This window comes from Rhinolophus hipposideros (assembly GCF_964194185.1).
Source record: "Rhinolophus hipposideros genome assembly, chromosome: 22".
In the NCBI taxonomy this organism is placed as follows: domain Eukaryota; kingdom Metazoa; phylum Chordata; class Mammalia; order Chiroptera; family Rhinolophidae; genus Rhinolophus; species Rhinolophus hipposideros.
In genome coordinates this window covers 19,601,736-19,627,295 of record NC_138068.1, presented here as the reverse complement: position 1 = coordinate 19,627,295, position 25,560 = coordinate 19,601,736, and the positions used below count along the sequence as shown (strand labels likewise).

Genomic DNA, 25,560 nt, shown 5'->3' with positions numbered 1-25,560 from the left:
GTGTAACAAATTTTCTCAAAATGTGGTGGTCTAAAACAGCACTAAACATTTATTATCCTCTCAGTGTCTGTGGGTCAGGACTTCAGGAGCCGCTTAACTAGAGGGGTCTGGCTCCAGATCTTAGGACGTTGTGGTCCTAGGTGGCTCCCTCATGCCACTGGCAAGTTGGTGCTGGTTGCTGGCGGGAGACCTCAGTTCCTTGCCATAGGGCATCTAGAATGTTCTTACGACATAGCACCTGGCATCCTTCAGAATGGGGAATCCAAGAAGCAGCAGTGCTGTGTGTGTTAAAATATACGTAACCTAAAGTTAACCATTTTTAACTATGCAGTTCAGTGACATTAAGTACATTTATATTGTTGTGCAACCATCACCACTATCCATTTTCATAACATTTTCATTTTTCCAGACTGAAACTCTGTACCCATTAAAAAGTAGCTCCCCATTCTCCCCTCCCCCAGCCCTTAGTAACCACCATCCTAGGTTGGTGCAGAAGTAATTGCGGTTTCAGACCATGAATTTTAAATCATTATAACCAGGCTCAAACACATCTTTATTAATCAGAAGAGGAGCCATTACAGTCAACACATTTTTGCCAGCGAGAAGTAAGTGTTTATTCCTGTAGAGTAAAAATTCATGCTTTGGGATTCAACGAACTCTTGGAAAGCATTTTCTGCATCCTGGTTGTGGAAGCGTTTTCCCTGCAAAAAGTTGTCGAGCTGCTTGAAGAAGTGGTTGTTGGTTAATGAGAGGTCAGGTGAATATGGCGGATGAGGCAAAACTTCGTAGCCCAATGCGTTCAACTTTTGAAGCGTAGGTTGTGCGACATGCAGTGGGGGTTGTGGAGAAGAATTGGGCCCTTTCTATTGACCAATGGCTGCAGGCGTTGCAGTTTTTGGCGAATCTTTTCGATTTGCTGAGCATACTTCTCAGATGTAATGCTTTCGCCAGGATTCAGAAAGCTGTAGTAGATCAGACCGGCAGCAGACCACCAGTGACCATGACCTTTTTCTGGTGCAAGTTTGGTTTTGGGAAGCGCTTTGGAGCTTCTCCTCAGTCCAACCACTGAGCTGGGCATCACTGGTTGTCGTATAAAATCCCCTTTTCATCGCATGTCACAATCCGATCGAGAAATGGTTTGTTGTTGTTGCATAAAATAAGAAAAGATGACACTTCAAAATGATGCTTTTTTTGATTTGCGATCAGCTCATGAGGCGCCCACTCATCAAGCTTTTTTTCACCTTTCCAAATTGCTTCAAATGCCGAACGACCAAAGGACCGTAGAATGGTCGATTGGTCGATGTTGAGTTCTTCGGCAACTTCTCACGTAGTGTAAGAGCCTCAGCTTCGATGATTGCTCTCAATTGGTCGTTGTCAACTTCCGATGGCCGGCCACTCCGCTCCTCATCTTCAAGGCTCTCGTCTCCTTTGCAAAACTTCTTGAACCACCACTGCACTGTACGTTCCTTAGCAGTTCCTGGGCCAAATGCGTTGTTGATGTTGTGAGTTGTCTCCGCTGCTTTACGACCCATTTTGAACTCGAATAAGAAAATTTCTTGAATTTGCTTTTTGTCTAACATCATTTGAATAGTCTAAAATACATAGAAAATAAACAGCAAGTAATGTCATTAGCAAAAGAAATAAAGCAAAAAATATGCATTAAAATGATGTATAACATAACCATATTTATTTAAGAATGTATTCCAATATCAAATGGCAACTTTTAACAGTGCAAAAATCGCAATTACATTTGCACCAACCCAGTACTTTCTGTCTCTATGAATGTGACTATTCTGATATTTTATAATATGCCTGGAATCATATAGTATTTGTCCTTTTGTGACTGACTTATTTCACTTAGTATAATATTTTAAAGATTCCATCTATGTTGTAGCGTATATCAGAATTTCATTTCAAGGCTGAGTAATAAATATTATATTTTATGGATATTTACATTTTGTGTATCCACTCATCTCTCAATGGACACTTGTTACTTATAACCCAGCCTTGGAATACCATGCTGTCACTTTCACCACATTCTCTTTGTTAGAAATGAGGCCACATTAAATACGCTCTGCCTTTTAAAGGACAGAGTGTCAAGTTTGCAGACGTATTTTAAAGCTACTACAACTATGTTTTCGGGAGTGATCATATAATGCCAGGTTCATTGCAAACACAAATACACTAAAATTCGTTAGTAGTCCTTGAGTATATGGTAGTCATCTGGTCAGTGCGTCTCAACCTTTTTCATGTCATTGTTCACTTGTAATTCATTCATGTCACCTCAGCTGGGAAGCTCTCATACAGATGGGCTAGATTATGGAGAAACACAATAAAACATTTCCTCATGGAGACCTTATGGGCCACCTGCTCTGTGTTCAGCCACACCCCGTGGTCCATGAACTGCTCTGGGAAATACTCGTTGAGAGCATCCGTACAATAGCTATGGAATCCACAAGGTGCCTGTGCAGCTCTCTGTACTGAGTTAGTTTCCTTTCTTACTTTCAGTTTCCTGCATTTTCTTGTCCTGTTTCCTGCTTCCCTTCCTCTGTCCTATGCTGGTTTACTAATATGCACTCTCTCCCAGAAATACTCTCCGGCTTCAGTGCCTCCTTGATGACCTGGAAAATGCCGATTCATCTTTCAGAATTGAGATTATCTCCTCTTCACTAGGGCTGTTTTGGCCTTTCCTTCCTTTCCTCCCACCTCCCTCTCTCTTTGCCCCAGAATTAGCCTCTCGTTCCTCTGTACGCTACTCTAGCTTAAGTGGTCTTCTGTTGTTTCACCTGTAATACTTCATTACAATTATTTGTGCATGTAGACACATGTTTATTCCCCCTGAGGATACTGAAGAGACAGATGCCTTTAGGGGACGTCTGTAGTCTCCCAGGGCAGCAAGCCATAAACATAAACAAGTAAGCAGGGGAGCAAATAAAATAATTACAGATTGGGGTAAATGCTATGAAAGAAGCAAGCGGGAAACGGACAGGCTGGAAGGAAATGGAGCTACTCAAGATAGTGTAGTCAGGGATCTGAGGCTGTTGCTTGGGGAGAGCGGGCAGGAGAAGTATTGCAGGTAAAGTGAGACTGGGTAGGTAAGGTGTGCGGTATGTCTGCGGAACGTGTTGTAACAGAGTCAGTCTCCCTCTGCCAGCTGCTGTGATCACACATCTTCACAGATGTGGGTCGGTATTTCCAAACGCCGGCACACTTCCTGGCCCAGAGTAGGTACTCAGAAAATATCTGTGGGATTGATGAATTTCTCTCCCTCTAATTTTTGTCCATTCTCCTTTTTCCTTTCTGTTTGATTGGCTACACTGGCTTTCTGTGGCTTCTTGGTTGGCTTAGTGACCAGTTATACCACTTGTCTAAAATAAGGTCCCCAGAGGGGACCTTAATGACGTTTAGGTTCCCTGACCTTTCCGAGTTGAACTTTGGATAAATATGAGTTCTTGATACTTTTCGGCTTTGGGTAGAAACCTGTTTTGTTACTAATTTAATTTTGTCATGGTGAGCACAGCTCATGAGCGTATATCCCCTCTAATCCGACCATTTTCTGTCGGTCCGACACAACGTGGATATTATTGGTTTTTTTCAATGATCCACCTTGGTTTGTGTGTCTATTCCTATTGCAGTTTTATGGCTCTAGTTATTCATAATCAAGTCTTTAAAAATTACATTTGATAAACACTTATTGAATGCCTAATATATTCAGAACACTCTGGAAGAAATTTAAACGTTTGGCAAACACCTCTCTTCATCAGGCTCAGCCCAAGTGCTAAGTCGTCTTTAAAGGCACTTTCCAATCCTCCAGTACCTTATGGAAAAGTTTGAAGTGCGTTCCCAGTTGGTTGCTGCCTCTGAAGAGGAGCAGAAGAAGTAGATTTGGCTAATTAAGGAGGAGACTGGGAAGAGAATGGTAGGAAATGTACTTTAAAAGGAGAAGGGTCCATTCAGGTGCTTCAGAAGGGTTAGGGGAGAACATGTAGATGCTTAGATTCTTCAGCCCAAGTGTGCCATGGAAGGGCAATGCCTCTCTTCCATCTGGTCCTAGTTATGGGTACAGACAGGCCAGACAATTCTAGGGCTATCCTCCTTTCCCTTCAGAGGTCTAGAGTGTTCTTGGTCTCTCTGCTTGTGGGAAGGGGTGGGAAATTCCAAGGAGTCCACCAAACTTCTCTTTGGGCTCTTGTCATCCTAGATGCTCTGATGTTTGGTCATCTATTTAGTCAACTAGCAGTTTTTCTCAGAATGCAAACTTAGGAATGTTTGTTGAATAATGGAATCAGTAGGGCATAGTTTCTGCCCTATAAAGTGCTTAACGATCTAGTGTTTGTATTTGCCATTTAAGTCCTGTTTGTAACTTGAGTTTGAAATGTTTTCATTGAGTTTTCAGCTCTTTTCTTCAAAGGAAAACTATAGATTTTGAACACTTACATTGTATCTGATGACATTTCAAACTCTCTTTCTAGTTTAGGCAAATTTAGCTCAAGAATAGGTAGAACACTTGTCCAGACTGGTAACCACAGAAGTAATGGAAATGGTAGATCAAGAGCTATCTTATGAAGACTCCAGAGGAAGTAGTTTCATAGAAAATGAAATAAAGCTTTCTAGTTTATTCTATGAGGTTAGCATAGCCTAACACTAAAATTGGGCAGGAAGGTCTTAATACAAGGAAACTTGGATAAATCCTACTTATAAAAGAACACAAGACTTGTCAATAATATACTAGAACCTCAAACGGACACTTATTAAGTGAATGACACATGCAACCAAATATGACTTATTTTAGCAGGGTAATGATAACAAATTTAAGAAATCTTATTATATTTGTAGAGTAACAGAGGAAAGCTGTATAATCATCTTGACAAAGACTGAAAATTCTCAAAACTTATTCTTGACAAACCCTTGGTAAGTTAGATACAGAGGAAAAAACTTCGTAAGCTTGATTAAAGTTATTATACTTAACGATGAAATACTGGAGACATTTTCATTAAAGAGAAAGATGCCAACTATCCCCAATAATTTTTAACATCATCTTGGGAGCACTAATCAATCTGATAATATAAGAAAAATAAATGGCAGGTGTCAGTGTTGAAAATGAGACAGTATAATCATAATTTGAATACGATATGATAGTCTACTTGGGATATGCAAGGGAATTGACTGATAAAACATTAGACAGAGTTTGAATAGGTTCAAAAAAATAAAAACAGTGTAACAAGGTATACAATGAGAATGATTGCTTCCACTTCTTTATCCTATACCCACCCTACCCCCTGTAGGTAACCAGTGTTACTAGTTTCTGTCCTTCCTACCAGTGTTCCTTTATTTAAATACAGGCAAACACCCACATATATTCCTATTTTCCTCTTTCATAACACAAAAGGTATCATAAGATATGCACTGTTCTATAGCTTGCCTTTTAAAACTTAATATGTCTTGGAAATCTTTCTATATCAATTCATAGAGTACATTCTCATTTTTTTTATAGTTGCATCATATTCTATTTTGTGGATATGCCAAGCAGCATATAAGCCCAATAACCATGAAGCTGTTGGTTGATATCTGCCCATTAAATACTTTTTAAAACTTTTTAATTTAAAAGTATTTCTTTTTACTTACATACAAGTATTATGTAACTAAATCCTTAAAAAATTTGGATTACAAGCAAAAGTCTCTTGGCCCTTCTCAGTCCACTTCCCTCCCCTTTTGTTATCAGTTTGGTGTTCAATATCTGCTTCATTCTGGCTAATATTTCCATTAGAAATGTGACTCCCAGCTGCAATGTTAGTTTGGAAACTAGAGTCTCCTCAGTGTCTGTTACACGTTGAAGCTGGAAATTCTCTCTCCCCTTTTTTGTTTATACAGATACCAATCTTGTCTCTTCATTTGTTAACCTTGCTGCAACTTCTGCAGCTCCACTTATAGTTGTCTAAATATTTAGGTCGAACCAGATAAAATTAGTATTTTTGTAGGTAAAAAGCAGTTGATTATCAGCAGTTTCATGTGATTCCCACTAATAGTTTTAAAGCTTAATTGGTTCATGTGTCTTGTTTTCCGTCAGGACAGGGGCCAGAACACATGTCTTATAATCCCTTCCAAGACCAGGAATTGACTGCCCAGATCAAAGTCATTTAATGAAGTTCTGTTGACTGATGAAGCTGAGCTGTCCCCAAGGCAACTAGCAGTTGTGATCCCTCGAGTCTTATGGGTTGATCTCCAAGATCAACTGTCTATTCTCCGAAATGCAGTTGGGGTTCTCCATCCTCCATGAGTGACTTGCATCTTTGTCACACTTTAGAGCAGAAGGGAGAACCCCCTTCCCCGTAGGAAATTTGCTCACCCCTTGGTTACTGTTGATCCTCCTGGAGAGTTTTATGTAGTCGCAGGTAGTGGGGTGCCTGTGCCCTAGGACGCGTTTTGAACGAGGAGGAAGCGTTGGGCTCGCCAAGGGCTCAGAGGGTCCTGCAGACTCCGAGTGTATGCAGTGGAGTTGTGAGCCTAGGAATTTGGAGTTGATTCTGTGGATCCAGACTCCCAGACTTTTAGAAGACACTGAGCAGTGCAAGTTCAAAAGAATTTGTCCTGAGGTTTCCAACTTTTTCTTTTGCCAAATACAGATATTTAAAATAAGTATATAATGATATACTTTTTATAGTTAATACATGCTCATGGTACAGCATTCAAAACATACAAAAGGATATACATTGAATAAAATAAGTCTCATACTTCCTCTCCAGTTCCTTAACTATCCAGTTCCCCTCCCAAGAGGCAAACCGGGTTGCTTGATCATCCTTCCAGAGATAGCCCACGCATTTAAAAACAGGTACGAATGGATTGGCTCTCTCCCTTCCCCCAAATAAATAGTAGTGCATTCAGTACCGTTCTGCATCTTGAGTTATTGTTTTTTCCCCCCTATTTTTCTTAGAAATCTTTTAAAACAATACATGGAGAGCTGCCTCATTCTTTTTAATGGCTGCATAATTTTAGTAAGGGTATTAAAAATAGTTACTATTGTTTTTAAGAAGTATATTTAAGCACAAAAACGTTAGAAAGAATGTGATTTTTGTATAAAGAAAAGTTCTGTAAATGAAATAAATTTAGTTCTGTGAAAAATTAATTTTGTGCATTGATCCAAAGACCTGTGTTTGAAAACTATGGCTAGAGATAGTAAACCATTAAAGAAAGGTCTTTGAATAGGTGTGTGTTAGGGCAGGTTGTGTTATTTTAGGAAGGCTCACCAGTCTCTGGCAGGCTGAGTGAATGATAGGGCAAGAGGAGTATAATTGAGATACCCTTGTCCTTCTCCCCATTTCGTAGGGAGGAACCCTCTTTTGTCTCCTACAACTCTACTACTCAGTTCACCAGATCGTACAGTTAACCATTCTGCTGTCAAGACTTCTTGTATTGATAGCAGCTGTATGTCAATTGGACTGAAGTAGGGAGACTAGTTTCTGGGCTGTTTATTCCTTCTGTTAATGTTTTTTTGAGCAACTAATGTGTACATAGTACCATTAGGAATTTTGAAAAGTATACCCTATCAGTCCTGTATGAGAAATACCCACATGAAGCGATGGGTTACTGAAATTGGAATGGGGAGCTGGAGCTTGAGAGCCTCGGCATTGAAGAATTGACAGGACATGTGACCTTTGGGAAGAATAGAAAGAGTGGAATTCATATGCTGAACATTTATTGAATGCCCAGTATTTGCAACCTATTGTGATAGATTAGCGCCAAGCAAACTGCCTTAAAGGATACGTGTAGGATTGAAGAGGACACAGTTTACAGACACAAGGAGGAGACCTATTCATTTAGGTAGCACAGCAGGGTATAAGAAAGGAAGGAAATGGTGTAAAGCCAAGTTGTAGGGAGAAAATATTGGTAGAATCGAAACTTAATCTAGAACAGCAGTCGGATTAATAGAACAATTGCATGCAATATTTATTTTTCTTAATTTTTGACCATTTATTTATTTTTGGAATGAACAATAAATACATTTATATGTTGAAAAATGAAAAAGTATTGAAAGGTGTACTGCAAAAAGTCTCTCTCACTTTTGCTCTTCCCTGTCCCCATACCCAGTTCCCCTCTTAGTCAGGTTTAAATGCTGGAAACAGAAACCACTCTGGGTGCTTTAACCACAAAAGGATTTAACACAAGCAATTGGGTACTTAGAAAATTGTTGGAAGGGTTGGAGGAGTGGGGCTCAAGGGGGCTGCCCTTAGAGTATCAGTTTGAAGGACCCACCGCTGAAGCTCAGGAAGTCACTACTGCCACTGTCATCTCCACCCCTGCTGCTTGACACTCAGAAAGCCAGTGACTAGACATTAGCCCCTTGCTACTGCAGACCAGCATATTAGTATCACTTGGGAGATTGTTTAAAGCTCTTAGGCCCTTGGTCTGCCTACTGAATCAGAATCTGCATTTTAACAAGATGCCCTGAGGATTTGTTATTACTTGAAAGCTTGAGAGGCTTTGCACTGGAGCTTAGGTTCTGGCCACTGTAGTTGCCTCCAAACCCATAGGTCTCTGTGACCTTGATTGCCATTTGTAAGGGAGTTAGGGAGATGTAGTTGGTTTTCGCAGCTCTCAGTCAGAAGGAGGATGAAATGGAGATTGGAAGAGTCTATCTACTGAACTGACCATCCTTCCACAAGAAACCACTGTTAGTTTCTTGTTTATCTTTCCGGCTATTTTATGCATATTTAAGCAGATATGAATATTCTTTTTAATTAAAAAAATAAACAATAGCTTACCATACATAGTGTTCTGCACCTTGCTCTTTTCATTTACAATAGTTCATCCTGGGAGAGCTTTCCCTATCATGGCATAGAACCATCTTATTCTTTTTAACACTTGCATGGTAATCCACTTTATGGATTTCAAAAATCCTTAAAATTGAGACTGTCTAATACAGTCTGGTTTGCATGGTCATTCTTATTTGTTGGAACATGTAAAATATAATCTAGTTGTTAAATGTTTACTTACTTCCTGTCTCCTTTGTGCTCAGGTCTTGTGTATCTGTTATCTTGTTTAACCTTTACTACCACCCAATGTGCTGGTATCCTTCCTCCACTTCACACGAGGGAACTTTGTAAAGTTAACCCAATAGTTCATAAGCTAAGGAGTATCAAGGTTGGAATTCGTATCCCATGTCTGTTAGCCTCCATAATTTGTGATTTGACCAGTTATGCAGAACCTCTAAATGGTAGTATTTATTTGGTTCTTTGGTAACCTACTCCTTTGGAAAGAGGTTTGGAAGGATACCATTTTAGGTAAGTTGGGTGGGTATTAAAGGCATTTTAATTTTTTTTTTTTCTGACTCAGGTATCCAGCTCACATAGAAGATATTGACTACGAAGAAGGAAAAGTACTCATCCATTTCAAGCGTTGGAACCATCGTTACGATGAGTGGTTCTGCTGGGACAGTCCTTATTTACGCCCTTTAGAGAAAATACAGCTGAGGAAAGAGGGTTTACACGAAGAGGAAGGATCTTCTGTGAGTAACAGATCTGGGAAGCTCTGTAATGAACAGGACTGGCCATTGGGTACTTTGTGTTCCAGCCTTTGATGTTCAGTATGAAAGTCAGTAGCAGCTGGGGACCAATCTTTATTTAGGCCTGTAGTTGCAACCCTGAGATCCCCAGGGCACCTGGGGCCCTTGAAGAATCCCATTTGTCGTCTGCTTGGTATGATGTTACTGACGTGTCAGCTCATAAACTAATTTGGTTGAGCCTGCATTGATGAGGAATGGTGACCTTATATTTCTCTTTTACACCACTGTACGAGTATCCCTTTGGTCATTTATTAAGCTGATCTGCTCCTTGATCATTTATTAAGCAGTCATGCCATGTCGAGTACTGTGCTAGCTTCATATCAAGGTCTTTTATAAGCCCTTGAAAAACCTGGAATTGATTTCATCAGTATTCTTGGAGCTTTTATTGACTTCAGAATGAAGGATGAAGTTTTGAGTTTTTTAAATAGACATTGAGACGGCTATAGAGATCCTGCTGCCTTTGGATCTGACTCAGCCCTGGATTTTGTTTTCCATTTTAACTTGGACCAGGGAACTTGACCTCTCGATAGCCTCCTCATTCCCCCCATTTAGGATTGTTCACTGTTGTCCAGATTGATTGCTCCGTATTTATTCTACAAAGTGCAAACTGTGTACTAGGGAAACAGTATGAAATATTAAAGGTGAGTGGGTGCTTCCTTTGGCAAAAGACCCTTTCAGAGTGGGAGTGGCTGTAGGTGGCATGAATGCTTCTTCCCTCACGATGAGGTAGCTTCCTTCTTTCCAGCCTGTCTACTGCATGTGTTTCCTGGTGGTCCTGTTGTCTTACACTCACTTTCATGGTCAGGGTGGCATTATCATCAGTGCTGTGCTGCGCTGCCTGCACCTCCTCGGATGGGGAAAGTCTGGTATCCAGCTATTTTGTTGTGACTCCTATTACTGAACAGCAGAAATATCTTCCTTCATCCAGTCACCATCTCCCCTTTCCACTCTTGTGAATTTCAATCTCTTTTATGAATTCTGGTTCTGTGTGTGTACTGTGAAATTAGATTGGTAACAGGATCTTTTTTCCCCCCCCATGTTTTTTAGGAATTTCAAATAAATGAGCAGGTCCTTGCTTGCTGGTCTGATTGTCGTTTTTATCCAGCCAAAGTCACTGCTGTTAACAAGGACGGTAAGGCATTTGAGTTGTAATGGTTTTTACTCATGACTTAGGGGGGAGTTTGTAATATTAGAGTTGGATAATATAGTTTCAAATGTATTTGTTGCCTAGAAGTCCCCTCTCCAAATTAATCACTATGTCAAGAGTTAGGAAGAAATTACAAATGGAGAGAAAGCTGGGTTAAATAGGGTAGTTTGATTCTTTGCCGTCTTAATTTTAGTTATTGTTTTCTAATACAGTCATGGTTCATCTGTCACTCTCCTGGAAAGGGTGTAGGTTCTTGCTGTCCAGGAGTTCCGAATATAATTGATGAAATAAGCCCCTAATATTCCTTTTGCTTATTGTGAATAGCCTAGAAATGAATACCAACAGATATTTCTTAAAAATGTGCTTTGTGGATGCAAGGTGACTGAGGGTGGTCTGTTATATCAGAGTTGCTAGTTGAAATTGGGGTGCTGGGATTTAGAGCACCGTGTTGGGATGCCTTTGCCAGAGTTTAGAACACGTGAGGAGTCAGACCAGGGACTGTTACTCAAAAAGGCTCATTTCGCTAGTACAAAGGCAAGAGGAGGGTCATGAAAATAATACCATGTTTCCCTGAAAGTAAGACCTAGCCGGACAGTCAGCTCTAATGCGTCTTTTGGAGCAAAAATTAATATAAGACCCGGTCTTATTTTACTATAATATAAGACCGGGTCTTGTGTAATTATAATTATAATTGTACTATAATATGTACTATAATATATTATAATATAATATAATGTAATATAATACCGGGTCTTATATAATATAATATAAGACCGGGGGGCGTTCTTATTTTACTATAAGACCAGGTCTTATATTAATTTTTGCTCCAAAAGATGCATTAGAGCTGTTTGTCTGGCTAGGTCTTATTTTTGGGGAAACGGTATGTGTGGTCAGTATCTTGACACAGATAACAGACTGTGGGTCCAAGATATACTTTATTTTTAGCATTTTCTGCCAGGATGTTTACGGTATGTCCATGATCTCTGTAGTGACTATAGAGGGTAATCAGGCCTCTTAGTACTACTGTTAGGGGTGACTAAGCCAGATTGACTTTGCATTCAGTGAAGTTACTCAAGTATTTACTCAGCTCTCTGCTAAATGCTGGCCCTTGCTCTGACCAAGAAATTTTGTCTGAGAATAAGTTGAAATGGTTAAAAATGAACATATATTTGCACGTAGCAGCAATTTTAGTTTCTCTGTTGCCCTGAACATATATTTGCACGTAGCAGCAATTTTAGTTTCTCTGTTGCCCCACCTCCACCCATCCAGCTGTTAGACCAATGTGGGTTAATAGATGTAGGTTAAGTCCCGTGCCAGATGTGGGGGATCCTCAGGCCTCCAAAGGAAGATTGTATCTTCTAAGTGGTCTAAGCAGATGCTAATCCTCCAGTTAATGGTTGATTAAGTCATTTTGGATATTCCCCTTGTTTCCTTAAATTCCTTTTATAAGCTTGTGTTCAAAATAAAAACCTGTTATAATTTTCATATGTATCACTAACCTTAAAACTTATTTTAGAGGAAAGCTTATATGTTATTAAACTGCCTCAAATCCCTTTAGTAAAAGATATGATTCACTTTTTCGGTCTCATTTTCAAGATTAATAATTTTTTTCTGCTCTTACTGGATTTAAATCATCTAATATGAAATACAGGTGTTCTTCATGTGTTCCTGAAAGTCTGTTAGGTTGATTTATCCTGATCAAGTCTTATTTTTCCCCTGAATAATATCCATTGGAGGTATACCTCCTTGAGAAAATGGCTGCCTCTTGGAGGAGACGAAAGTTGTGGGTGGTAACATGGGTAACTGTAGGTAAAGGAGGTAGCAGAAAGGAAGCAACATTTTTCTTTTGTTCCAGTGATGTCCCAGAGTCACGTGCAGGACAGAAATGAGATGAAGGTGACTGAATGAGGGATTAGCAAAGGAGGGGCAGTTTGAGGAAGAGGGATTGGGGAGCCCTGGGAGCTCTCACAGAGAGGGGAGTGGCTTGGTGGAGGCAGGACGTACTTAGGAACCTACTGTGTGTATCTAATATCTGCAGAATCCAGAGCTTGCGAGCATGGATGAAAGAAAAACACCACCACCAACTAGTTCAAGGCAGAATGAAGTAGGTGTAGAGATGGAGCCACCAGAGGAGGCAAAGCAGGAAGAAATGGTGTAGATAAATCATAAGGGGAGTGGGGAGGGACCCCTGTGTACAGTTAATGGTTTTGTGTGTGGGTGGGTCTGAAATCTCTTGAAATAATCATTTAAGGACTAAAAGTGGTTGGCCACGTTATCAGCCATAGTTAATTAACGTTTTAAAATGTCTTTTAAACTGGGGCAACCAGGGCTTTACAAGTTGTTTTAAAAATCTTTTCAGTTTATTTCCTCCATGAACTAAAATTATAGGAGGGAGAGTCTTGAGGTAATGGTTGTTTGTTCCTAAAAAGGTCATTTGCTCTCCTAATACATGGGTTCTATAAGCTCCAAATTTTGTCCCTTGAATTTTAGTTAATTGAGGGACACTGGAAGAGAGGGGAAATTTCTGCCAGAATCTGTTTTCCTGAGTTCTTGAGTCTGAAGTCCTGTATTATGCTGCTACCCTTATTGGTTCTGGAGACTAATTGGAAAGGGGAGGAGAGAAAGGACGTGGGGGAGGGGAAGTCCTGAAAGTTAGTGGAACTGGCTGCGTGGTGTTGTGAGGGAAAGGTAGTCTTTGTGGGAGCTCAGATATTCTGAGGTGAGGTTATGACCCTTGGGGGCTGCCTTTGGGTTAGATTTTATCTGTGGGAGCCAGCGAACAGATTCTAGTTCATCATGAGTCGTTCTAGCAATTGCAGAATTGGGAGGGGCAATGCAGGGCTCTCTTTTCACTCTTTTTCTGGTATTTTCTGCCCTGCCTCCATTTCATCTGTAACAGAGGCCACCACAGCTTAATGGCTCTGTTAGTAGAAGCTCTGTTGGCACGGTGCCCCTTTATTTCCTGTAAAAGTTATTCTGTCTTGTTAGCACTGCCAGGAGTAGGTCCGGGATATAGCGAAGTCACACTGTGTAGATTCATCTTTGGAAGGCTTGGTCTGGTTTTCTTGCCACTCTTAACCTCCTTGGTGGTTTTGCTGAGGCTGAGCATTGACTGAGCAGGGTGCTGGGTGGGGGGCTCTAGCCAGAGTGGAGAGCAGTGGCTGCTGGCATTGGGAGCCTGGCATGATTGAATTACAACTGAATAGTGACTTTAGAGTTTCTTAAGGGAGTTATTTAGCCTTGGGAAACTGGGGAGGAGGGCAATGCCATGTCATTTAGCTCTTTTCACCTGGAATGGTTCTTTGCCAGTGGTATTTAAGCATCATTTAGTGTGAAGGCAGTCACACCTGGTAGCTTTGTAGATTCTCAGTCTGTGTTGGAGTAAAAGATGGAATTCTGCTTCCAGGGAATCTTTGTTCGGAAGCCATCTCTGGTGAGTTGACCTCAGTTGTTTGCTGCAACTACTCAGCTCCCCCCTTTTTTAAACTGGGGGTGGCAGAGCCACTTTTCTGTCAGGGTTTTGTGCCCTAGCCGTGGAGGACTTACTTTGCTTTGCAAAGCGTTGTCTTCGGGGGGAAATTGAAAGTAGGTTCACATTTACAACAAAATGAGGAATTGTTCCTTCCTGTTGATCTGTGGTTCTTTAACTCTGAGTGAGCGGGCTAATCAGGTCCCTCTTCCTTACCGTTATGTGTATTCTTAGACCATGTGCGCCCACCCCCATCCCAGTTCAGTTCCTTTGACGTAGTGCGTGAAGTCTGTATAATGAGAGATTCTGTGGAAATGGTCTTATTTCTAGAGTCTCTGGTTGAAGCAGTTACTATTTTTTGTTTTCTTCATGCTGTGACTGATCCATTTGAAACATGGGGATGTTGGTACTATGTGACCAGCTTTGCCCAGATATAAAAGATTTAGGCCCACTTATGCCAGTGCTAGCTTGGCTCTTATCTTCCATGGAAGGGAGAGGTTGGTGCTTCCGTTTTAAAGTGACTTGGGGATGATAATAATTAGAGCCACTTATTGATCCCTTGCTCTGTGACAGTCCCTTTGCTAAGCAATGTCCATATCTGATCTCATTTAGTTCTTCACACAAACATGGAGAGGTTGTTGCCATCAACTTCATCCTCAATTTAAAGATGAGGAACTAAGCTCACAAGAAAAATGCTTGAGGTTACAGAGCACATACATAAATGGTAGAGCTAGGATCTGAATGGAGGGCTGTGTGACTCCAGAATTCCTGAACTTCAGTTCCCATAGTACCATGCTGCTTCTGGGAAGCAGGGTGTTTCAAAACAGTAGGTCTTGTCAGTTAGGGCAGGTGTTCACTGAACTGAGGGAGGGAGGGAGAGGGGGAGAGGAGGAGCAGGAGGAGGAGGAGGAGGAGAAGAGGGGGAGAGAGAGAGAGAGCGAGAGAGAGCGAGAGAGAGAGAGAGAGAGAGAGAGAGAGCGAGCGAGAGAGAGAGAATGCGTATGCATGCATGCATCTGAGATAGTGGTAGGGTAGGTGGGTGTAGATGGTCTGTACTTTCTGGAGTCTGCCGGTGCCTTTAGAGCCTTGACTGGGAGACAATCTCTAGTCCAGTCCCTGCTTGGTGATTATAGGCAATTCACCGTCCTTGCTCTGGACTCATTTGAGCAATTAGAAGCTGGAGAAGAAATTGGACTACATGAGCATTTTTTGAAATTGTTGGCCACCGAACCTAAGCCCATTATATAAAAATTGCTGAGAAGAAAAGACTAAGGGAAGGGAAAGTGTGCCTGCAGATGGGTACACACCCTCTGCCCCCCACTGAGGCACATCTGTGGAAACCTCAGTACTTTGAGAAACCATGTTTGAAAACTCTGAGTCTCCCATCCATGGCATTCTGGAATTCTCTGATTCCTAGAGAAGGAGTGGGATAGAGAAAAGGCCCTGGAGTCACAGGCATGGTGGATTTCAAGAGCAATAGAACTCTTTCCTATCCAGGGTGACCTGTGTATCCCTTGGTCCTAGAGAAGACGAGCTTGCGATACATCTCTAGTTTGGTTCTTACATCCCTTCTTCTATTACTGATTGCTATAATTTGTCTCATATGCTGAGTTCTTAACCTCCGGAGAGGCAAGGCCGGGAAGCTTTGTTTCACCTGGCAGTGTAAGGACAGGTGCTTCTTAAGGGAGCCTGAGCCAGGTGGCCTTTGTGTTAAGGACACGCTTATTTTGAATTCTGTCATTTACATGTTATTGTTTAGATGTTGTTTATGGCCATGGGAGAGCTTTATTGTCAGCCATCCATGGGAGAGTTCAATGGGAAGACATTATTTTAGTCATGTATGAAATCATTAAGGTAGATTTGGGGCCTCTCTAGGCCACCGTTGTCCATGGGATGTGCTGTTTTGTTCCCAAAGTCCAGGTTAGAGTGTGTGCATGATCCAGGGAGAAAGTTTCAAGATGATCCCTTGTAGTCCTTTGGAAGTAAAAAAAGTTAGGGTTGGGATATTGTCATCTAAGGACAGTGGCCCTGAGCACCTCTGGCTATAGTTTGGGTCATTTGCAAGTGGCCAGTTGTGCTCTGGGTCTGTGGTTTGGACTTTAGGCTGAAGGACCTGGGGAATAGGCAGTGTGGGGTGGTGGGAGAAGAATTGGTCAGAGGTCAGCAGACAGTCTTGGATCCTAATCCCAGCTCTACTTCAGACTTATCCTGGAACTTGAGGCACAGCCTTCATCTAAGGTGTCCTTTTTAAGCCTGTCGTCAAGAGTAAGCTTCAAAATTGACCTCAAATAGCTGAAAAGGTACTGTTGGATAGTATTACTTAATGACATCCTTCTGGATATTTGACAAGTCTGTAAAAATTGACAGTTTTCATTTTGATGTAGCTGATGCTGATTTCCTTTGTTGATAAAATAATTGAAAGGATAGGCTTGGGTGGCTTGTTGGCACTCTTAATCGTTAAGATTTCATGAGAATTGGGTGCTTAAGGCCCCCACCCCCATTCCCCAGGCTGGTCAGAGCTGCCCCATGATTACTTGGAAAGAGTCTGTTGAGAGTTCCGTAGCATCGCCTGGGATTGCTCTGTTGCTTGCCAACACCTTCACCATAGAGGCAGGAAGACAGGAACGCAGACTTTTGTTGTCATTACTCATCAGTCAGCGCTGAGCTGCCTGATCTACATGAGAATCCTTTACCATACCATCCAAGCACAGCTATATATTCTTAATATCTAGCTTGTGTGCTAGCCATTTTCTTTCTGTGTTGGTGACTCTTGTGACAAATAATCACCTTTATTTTATAATTATTAGGATAAAGATCAGTGGTCTCTGGCCTTGGAGAGCCTGCCTTTGAGTTGGGATCTGCCTTCTATATTAAGGCAGATCTAAGTGAGAGGCTGTGCAGGTGCCCAATGAGTCGTTGAGAAGTTCGGAGCAGGGAGAAATCTCCAGTAGCTAGGAAGTCAGGAAGCTTTTACAGAACTGTTTGTCATCTGAGTGGGAGGCTTAAGGATCAAGGAGTGGCACATTGCAGGCAGGAAAACACTCGGTAAAGATACGTATGGAGGTAGAAATATCACAAGGCAGTTTTAGTGGGTAGCAAGTAGCTAATCACTTTGAGTTTGTGGGTATGAGAAATAAGTTTTGGCAAATAATTGGGCTCAGGATGCATTTTACTTTGAACACTAGAGAGGAAGACTTTTAATAGAGGTGGCTAGCCATTGACAGGGCCCTATTTAGGATTGGAGGAGAGGTGGGGTGGGCAGAGAATGTATAAGAGGTAACCAGCCTGTTTTTAATTTTCCTGTTGCATTCTTCTGCTCTCAGTCTTTGGGATTTTATTTTTTTCCTTCCTTGTTGGGTGGGAACTTGATCCTGAAAATTGACCATGTTTACTAATGGTGAACCATTATGTAATTACCACTGGTTCACTGGTAATATTGACAAGAATAACTGATTTTTGGTTTTTTTAATCTCTGGGACAAAAAAAAGAAAAGGGACATCGGTGGTTCTAAGATCATAAGTTTGGAAGTTGATTTGGGTGCAACTAATGAGAACTTTTGTGGTCGGGTGCCTTAATTGGGAAGATAAAGGTTATTTGGATTTCCAGCTTTTTTTTTTTTAGCAGAGAGTGATTTTTGTTGGACATTTTTTTTTCTGATGGAATAAAACTGGTAATGAAGCAGGCACCATTTAATGTTTTGGCCAAGTCTCTATTTTTAAATATTCTAATATGAAGGTAATTCGTATGGATTTTGAGATTAATGTGACCTCTAAAAACATTATACCTTTAGTAGACGGTCATGTTTCCTTGAAAGTTTAAAAGCTATTAAGCCCAGAAAATAAAGTTAAATGATAAAATTTAATAATTCACCAGTAAATAAATAAATCTTCACTTATTTATTGTTCACCTTCTCCATTGTTTTACTCCTCTTTGTTCTTGGTTTAAATTCATTGCAATTTTTATTTTATTTTATTCGAAGCATCATAAAAATGAGTTGTTTTTTGATCAATTTTAATCTGTATAGATAAAAAGAAAGGCAAACATACTATTATCTTAGACATAGGTAAGACTGATGTTATTTTCAATTTTTGTGTGTGTGTGTGTGTGTGATTCTCAGTTTTTAAATTTCCATAAGTTTGTTATTGTGATTGGATCTCCCTTGTGTTTATGCTTTGAAAAGTTTTGTCACTTTCATGAAACTGCAAGTTAAAATCATATCTTCTTGAATTTTAGGTACTTACACTGTGAAATTTTATGATGGAGTAGTTCAGACTGTCAAACATATTCATGTCAAAGCTTTTTCCAAAGATCAGGTGAGAAATGTGGTTTTTGTGCTTTGTGGTATGAATAATGCTAACATTGTAGTTTTGTTTCTCAAATAAAACATTACATTTGTTTATGATGGCAAAGTCTTTGTTTCCTCTATCTGACACTATTTCACCAGAAAGCAATACTCAGATTTTCAGAAATTGTAAATATTTGTCTCTGCCATTTCCTTTTAACACAGTTTCTTCTTTTCAAAAGCACCAAACACTTGGATACCATTACCTGTTTCTGTTTTCCTCATCTTTTCTCAGAAATGTCCTTATTTTTCTCTCTCCATGTGCCCTGTTGCCAGAGCTGTTATCCATTGCAGGGAACTTGCCAAACTGCTTGAGGAGATCTAAGTATGTTACCTCCTCATCTCACTTTGTCTTTAAGCTCAGGACCATGACACAGGTTACAGAGCTACAGTTCGGTGGGATTTGGCAATCTCTTGGCGCTAGATGTGCCAGCGTTGAAAATTTTGTTTCCTGTTGTCGCAGGCATATATTTGCCTGAGCACGGGCCTGAGTTTTGATACTGGAAATATGGTGCATATGTATATGGGCCATCTGGAAGTGCTGCCTGCTTTCGTCATGATTTTTTTCTCCTTTAATATTTTTCATGTTTATGTCTTAATGAAGTAATTGAGGGGAAAGAGATCAAAATTTGGATATTGATGTTTTTAAAAACTGTTACTAATTGTTACTCACCTCTTTGGTGGTTGTTGATGTAACAGTGTTTGGTGATGCTGCAACCTGTTGTGTCTTTTCTTATGATTATCAAATGCTTCTACTTAGCACAGACTTTTGTAAATTCTTCTGTACATATATTTAGCAATTTCCAAGGATCATGAACAGGATATCTTTAAAGGTAGCCTCAAGACATGTTTACCTTTTCATGATTATCCTCTTCAGAAAATTGACAAAATTATAAAGCTTCAGCCCCAAAGATGTTTTCTTTTTGATGATTTGCCCCTCAGACATCTAAGGAGATACACTATAACCTAAAACGTTATTTTAGCGTTAGGTTTGGCATTTTTCTGTGTTCCGTTCGTGGAAAGAGTTAGTATAGATAGAGGACCATATTAAGAACTTGTTCAGAATTGTCAGATTGTATCCAGAACCTCCCCCAAAAGAAGTCCAGGGCACCATATAACAAACTGCCAACTGTTTACTCTGCCGCGCTCACGGTGCTTTGGCTTGGAGCTGGGCACCTTACCTAGTGTGGATCTGTGGGTGCGCTTCAGTTCTTATTTCCCAGATGCCTCTAAGTGTCTCACCTCATCTCAGACCTGGCAGGTTGTCAGGCACAGGACCATGGTGCCTGTTTGCTTGGTTTTCTGTTCCGGGAGGACACAATTGTTTGGATAAATGACTTCTCAGCTCTTTTCAACCCTAATAATCTAGGGTTCTGTATTGGCCACTTAAAAAACAAAACTTCTTTGAAATACCTGTCAGATGATTTTTAAAGTTTTTTTTTCATATAGTATTAGACTAGATTGAGGTTGCTTCTGTAGGACTAAACTGTCCTAAATATTTTGATAAACTATGTTTTAGGAACATTTATCTTTCTTTGAAGTTGTAAAAATAACACATATTTGCTCTAGAAAATTAGGAAAGTACAGAAAAGCACAAAACAGTAAAAACGATAATTTTATCATCTAGATACAATTGCTGTTGACTGTTAACATTGTGATGTATATCCTTCTGTGCTTTTTGTTAAGTATTTAAGTGTATACGTATTCTTTTCAAAATTTGAGTCATGTAGCATATTACTGTACCATAATTTGCTCTTTTAATGAAATAACATTTTCCCAAGCTCCTTAAGACTGTATGAGAATACGGCTTTTAATAGTTATGTAGTATTCTATAGTATGTATGTAATACTATTTTGTGTAACCAATTCCCTAATGGTCAGTTAAGGAATATTTGTAAATCTGGGTGCACAAATCTCATTATTCTGTTAGCAGATTCCATTTCTAGGAATTCATTCTAGTTCAAAAATATAAACTCAAATCTTTCACACAAATTGCCAGTACCCCTGCCTCCCACCCAGGTGGTTGCAGTTTCTATTTCTGCCAGCAGTTATGAGGAATGCTTGTTCTGAAACCTCACTGCTTTCAGAAAATTTCTGGGACTTGAAAAAATATTTCTGTCTAGGCTCTAACCACAAGGATTCTCCTTGTTTATTAGTATTCCCTATGGGACAGATTAAACTTTCACTCAATGAGTGTTTGGGCGCTCCTTTCTGCTTCTGGGAAAGATCTGTGTGCCTAGTGCGTGCTAGGTGCTGGGAATCTCATAGGAACCTGATATGGTGGAGACTGAGGTCACGAAAGAGAGATGCACATACAAATAAAACTTAATTGTGGTTTTGGAAACACCAGAGCTTTCAGAGCTGGCTTTATTATGAGCCAATCATAACAGGACACAGGATTTTTAGGGTGAATTTTTAGTTTGGGTTCTTCTTTACACAGGGAATCAGTATTCACTGGCAAACTGAGCCAGGCCTCTGAAAGGCCCTGGTTCAGTGTAGTCATGCTTGGGATGAGAAGGATGGGGCATGAAGTCATTTTCTTAGAACACCTCTGTCAGAAAGATTGCTTTCCGCAAGAGGTCCCTGGGGTAATTGTATGTTCCTTTAATTATTTTCTAGTGACTTATTAATCATAAGGGAGATAGCTCTGTCTCGGAAGGAATTGAACATGACCATTATTTTCTTTAAACCTAAGATTGATTCTTAAGCCCCAGAGTGTGGGTGGATAATTTTTAGTGATGCTTTCCATTATGTGACCTGGCATATGTCCTTTTTAAATTTCTTTGTTTGTTTTCGTAAGTTTGCAAAAAACCATCTGATTTTATATTTTCAAGTAATCACAAAATGTGTTTCATCGCTATTTTGCTCATTTTAGAATATTGTGGGTAATGCTAGGCCTAAAGAAACAGATCACAAAAGTCTTTCGTCATCTCCTGATAAACGAGAGAAGTTTAAAGAGCAGAGAAAAGCCACAGTCAATGTGAAGAAAGACAAAGAGGACAAAGCCTTAAAGACAGAAAAGCGACCCAAGCAGCCTGATAAAGAAGGAAAGTTAATCTGTTCTGAAAAGGGGAAGGTGTCAGAGAAAAGCCTTCCCAAGAACGAGAAGGAAGACAAGGAGAACATTTCAGAAAATGACAGAGAGTACTCTGGAGATGCTCAAGTGGATAAGAAACCTGAAAATGACATTGTAAAGAGTCCACAAGAAAACCTGAGGGAGCCGAAAAGAAAACGAGGCAGACCTCCTTCCATCGCTCCTACTGGTGAGTTTCTCAAGTGGGCTCTGCTAAAGTGTTCTTCTGTGGCCTTTTGTGGTTCTTTTTCACTTCTGTATGTCAGTCCTTCATTTTTGTGGCTAACTTGGAATTGTCCTGCGATCTGAAATCAAGTTGTATCTGTGGAGCCAAATTTTTCTTTTTTTTCTGTTTTTTTTTTTTTTTTTTTTTTTTTTTTTAAGATTTTATTGGGGCAGGGGAACAGGACTTTATTGGGGAATAGCGTGTACTTCCAGGACTTTTTTCCAAGTCAAGTTGTTGTCCTTTCAGTCTTAGTTGTGGAGGGCGCAGCTCAGCTCCAGGTCCAGTTGCCATTGCTAGTTGCAGGGGGCGCTGTCCACCATCCCTTGCAGGACTCGAGGAATCGAACTGGCAATCTTGTGGTTGAGAGGACGCGCTCCAACCAACTGAACCATCTGGGAGGCAGCTCAGCTCAAGGTGCCAAGTTCAATTTTAGTTGCAGGGGGCACTGCCCACCATCCCTTGTGGGACTTGAGGAATGGAACCGGCAACCTTGTGGTTGAGAGACCATTGGCCCATGTGGGAATCGAACCGGCAGCGTTCGGAGTTAGGAGCATGGAGCTCTAACCGCCTGAGCCACTGGGCTGGCCTGTGGCACCAAATTTTAAGGGAGACTCATATCCACATGAATATAAGTTGGGAAATATGTCTGTGACTGAGTTTCTAGGGTGATAGATAACTGTCCGCTAGATACTTCAGCTTATATGATAAAACCTAATGAGCTGAGACCTTTTGCTTGTGGCTATTTAAATGATCTCAGTTTAAGTAAGCTTAATAGAACCTGAGATCAAGAAATACAGTTTTCATGAGAGACGTGAAAGAGAAAAGGAGAAGTAAAATAGGTGTGGACGTCTGAAGGAGGTGGAGCCAGAGAACACTGGAAGGCATGGGTGCATTTGAAATGGAGCTATGGAGAGTGATTATTGATTGGAAATTTTTAGTCTAAATAAGCTGAGATGGTTACTTGGTAAGAGTCAAGGTTAGAGGGCACAGATTTAGGGAAGAATGCCCAGCTCTTTAAAAAATTTGAAATTTGGAATTATTTTAATCAATTTCTAAGAAATTGCACACCTGAATTTCTTTCTAAGCTAAATAGTCCTCCTCTAGATTGATTCAGTGGCATGAAGAGCCCGCAGGATCTCTAGACTGAGCGCCACCTATTGGCTGTGGTCTTCAGACATTGTTGCTTGCATACATGAATTTGGAAAAACTCTTGACGCCCCTAGCACAGTCTAAAGTGATACCTATTTTTTCTCACAAGTTTAAATAGTTGCAAAAGATATATACATATACATATATATAATATAAAATTTATTTTCAGCAAAGCTAGAGGTAGCTCTTTCATTGTTTCCATATGCTGTAGAACGCAAAGTTAGGCCCATCGATCCAGACGGCTACACTAGACCATCAGACTTAATTTCTGTGACAAAAAGTCTACCTTAATTTACTTCGAATGAATGTATTACGTCTCGTTCCCTGTAGGCAGCTTCTCACATCTGAGTTCTAATTTTAAGGTATGAAAAGAGGTAGATTGATTTCTTTCCAGATGAAATAAGGCACCTACCTCCCCTTTCAGTGGTTGTAACTGGATTTTGCCCTCAAGAGCAGAGCATGCCGTGGACCTTATATCTGGGATAATTAATAACCTTATCTCTGGAATAAATAATATAAAAATACACATTTATTTTGCTAAAAAAAAAAAAAAAAAGCTGAACATGCTGGAATTATCCCTAGACAAATCTAGGGCCTAGACCTGTGCTGTCCAGTATGGTAGCCGCTAGCCACATTTGGCTATTGAGCACTTGAAAAGTGGCTAGTCTGAATTGAGATGTGCTGTAAGTGTGTAAAATACACAGCAGATTTTAAATAGTACCAAAAAAAAAAAAAACACCCAACAAAAAACAACAAAGAAAGAATTTAAAATATCGCAGTAATTTTTATATCAATTACATGTTGAATACTTTTAGATATATTGGGTTAAATAAAATAGTCTTAAAATTAATTTCACTTTAACTTCTTAATGTGATGAAAACTACATTCATGGCTTGCATTTGTATCTCTTATTATATTTCTGTTGGACAGCACTAGCCTGAATTCATTCACTGGCTTTCTCAGCAGAGTTCTGGGAGAGAATCCCTAATGTTCAAGGCATCTGTTATCTGGGATGAATTGACTTCTCTCCTATGCATTGAGAATGGTTATAAACCACCCTTGGGTGAACTCAGGAAATGACCTGTGTGTTTGGTGTTCACGTGAGGACCCTAGTTGAGAAGGTCTAGGGATTTTAGACCTCTGGACAGTGTACCTTGTTAAGATGTGGGATGAGTGAGAGGCAGACCTTTTTATGTAAGTGGGAGAAGGGCACTTATGCAAGGAGAGGTGGAAAATGTGAACTGGCAGAAATCGAATGTGTCCCCATCTCAGTTTAGGAAAAGAGTATATGTGGGAATTGAGTTTTCTGAAAACTGATTCCTCTTTAGCTATTCATGCTCTGGCTTGTATCTTCTGGAAAGTGTGTACTGGCATAGTTGCACGTCACTTTCCAGACTGCTCTTAAGAAGCCACATGATTTCATTCAGATAAAATAAAGGCCATTCAGTTTATCGCTTTTATTTTGTAAATGTAAGATTTCATACCAGGGAGGATCAATTTAATAGAGAAATGGTGTATTCCACGTTTACTGTTAACACTTGTGTGAGGCTTTCCTCCGCAGTCAGAATCTCTGGATTAGGGTCTGAGAATGTGACTTGTTAAACAACTTGCCCAGATTATTCTTATTATTGTAAGACAAGTTTGGACAACACTGACGTTCTGTATAGGCAGCCCCAGTTTGTATCAAAGTGAAGAAGTCTTGCCAAATATCTCATGTAGTTCAAGTCCCCTTTAAAAATTGCTTGGGATAAGTTCATTGACTCCGTGGATACTTGAGCTGTCTGGATTGTACAGATTTGGGAACAGGATCTGAGCTATTTAAGGAGGATTGTTTGTCTTTGTGTTTAATTTGGAATGTGTGTGATCTCCAAGTTCCCACCACGTGGAACAAAATAGTGTTGGCACATTGGGAAGACTGAACACAGAAAGAGCCAAGGATTTCAGCTCTCATCAGGTTAGCCTCCTCAGAGCTCAGCCGAGTTTCTTGTTTGGCCATTTGTGATGGCAGCTCTGAAGCTACTGGTGTTATAGTGTGTACTTTTTTCCAAGTCAAGTAGTTGTCCTTTCAGTCTTAGTTGTGGAGGGCGCAGCTCAGCTCCAGGTCCAGTTGCCATTTTCTAGTTGCAGGGGGCACAGCCCACCATCCCTTGCGGGAGTCGAAACCGGCAACCTTGTGGTTGAGAGGACGTGCTCCAACCAACTGAGCCATCCGGGAGCTCAGCGGCAGCTCAGCTCAAGGTGCCGTGTTCAATCTTAGTTGCAGGGGGCGCTGCCCACCATCACTTGCTCCCTTGTGGGACTCGAGGAATTGAACTGGCAACCTTGTGGTTGAGAACCCACTGGCCCATGTGGGAATCGATCCGGCAGCCTTTGGAGTTAGGAGCATGGAGCTCTAACCTCCTGAGCCACCGGGCCGGCCCTGCTACTGGTGTTAGATGAGTCTTTTCTCCCCTTCCCCTCCCATTTCTTCCCCTTCCTCCCTCTTCCTCTTTCCCCTTTCCCCCTCCCTCTCCTTTCAACCTTCATTAGACCCTTTAGCCCTGCCTTCACCCAAAGCATCCCAGTTTTTTCTTCTGTTTTTTCTTTTGCCTGCCTT

At 40.6% G+C, this 25,560-nt stretch overlaps 1 protein-coding gene across 2 annotated transcripts in view; it reads left to right on the top strand.

Moving 5' to 3' along the window:
* Window positions 1-25,560, top strand: part of PHF20 (PHD finger protein 20) — a 117,670-nt gene that overhangs the window by 35,103 nt on the left and 57,007 nt on the right. For both annotated transcript variants that reach the window (XM_081034645.1, XM_081034644.1), the window contains exons 3-6: window positions 9,331-9,502; window positions 10,607-10,691; window positions 18,409-18,488; window positions 21,392-21,779. In XM_081034645.1, coding sequence (XP_080890771.1) covers window positions 9,331-9,502; window positions 10,607-10,691; window positions 18,409-18,488; window positions 21,392-21,779 — 725 coding nt within the window. The remainder of the gene's footprint in view (window positions 1-9,330; window positions 9,503-10,606; window positions 10,692-18,408; window positions 18,489-21,391; window positions 21,780-25,560) is intronic.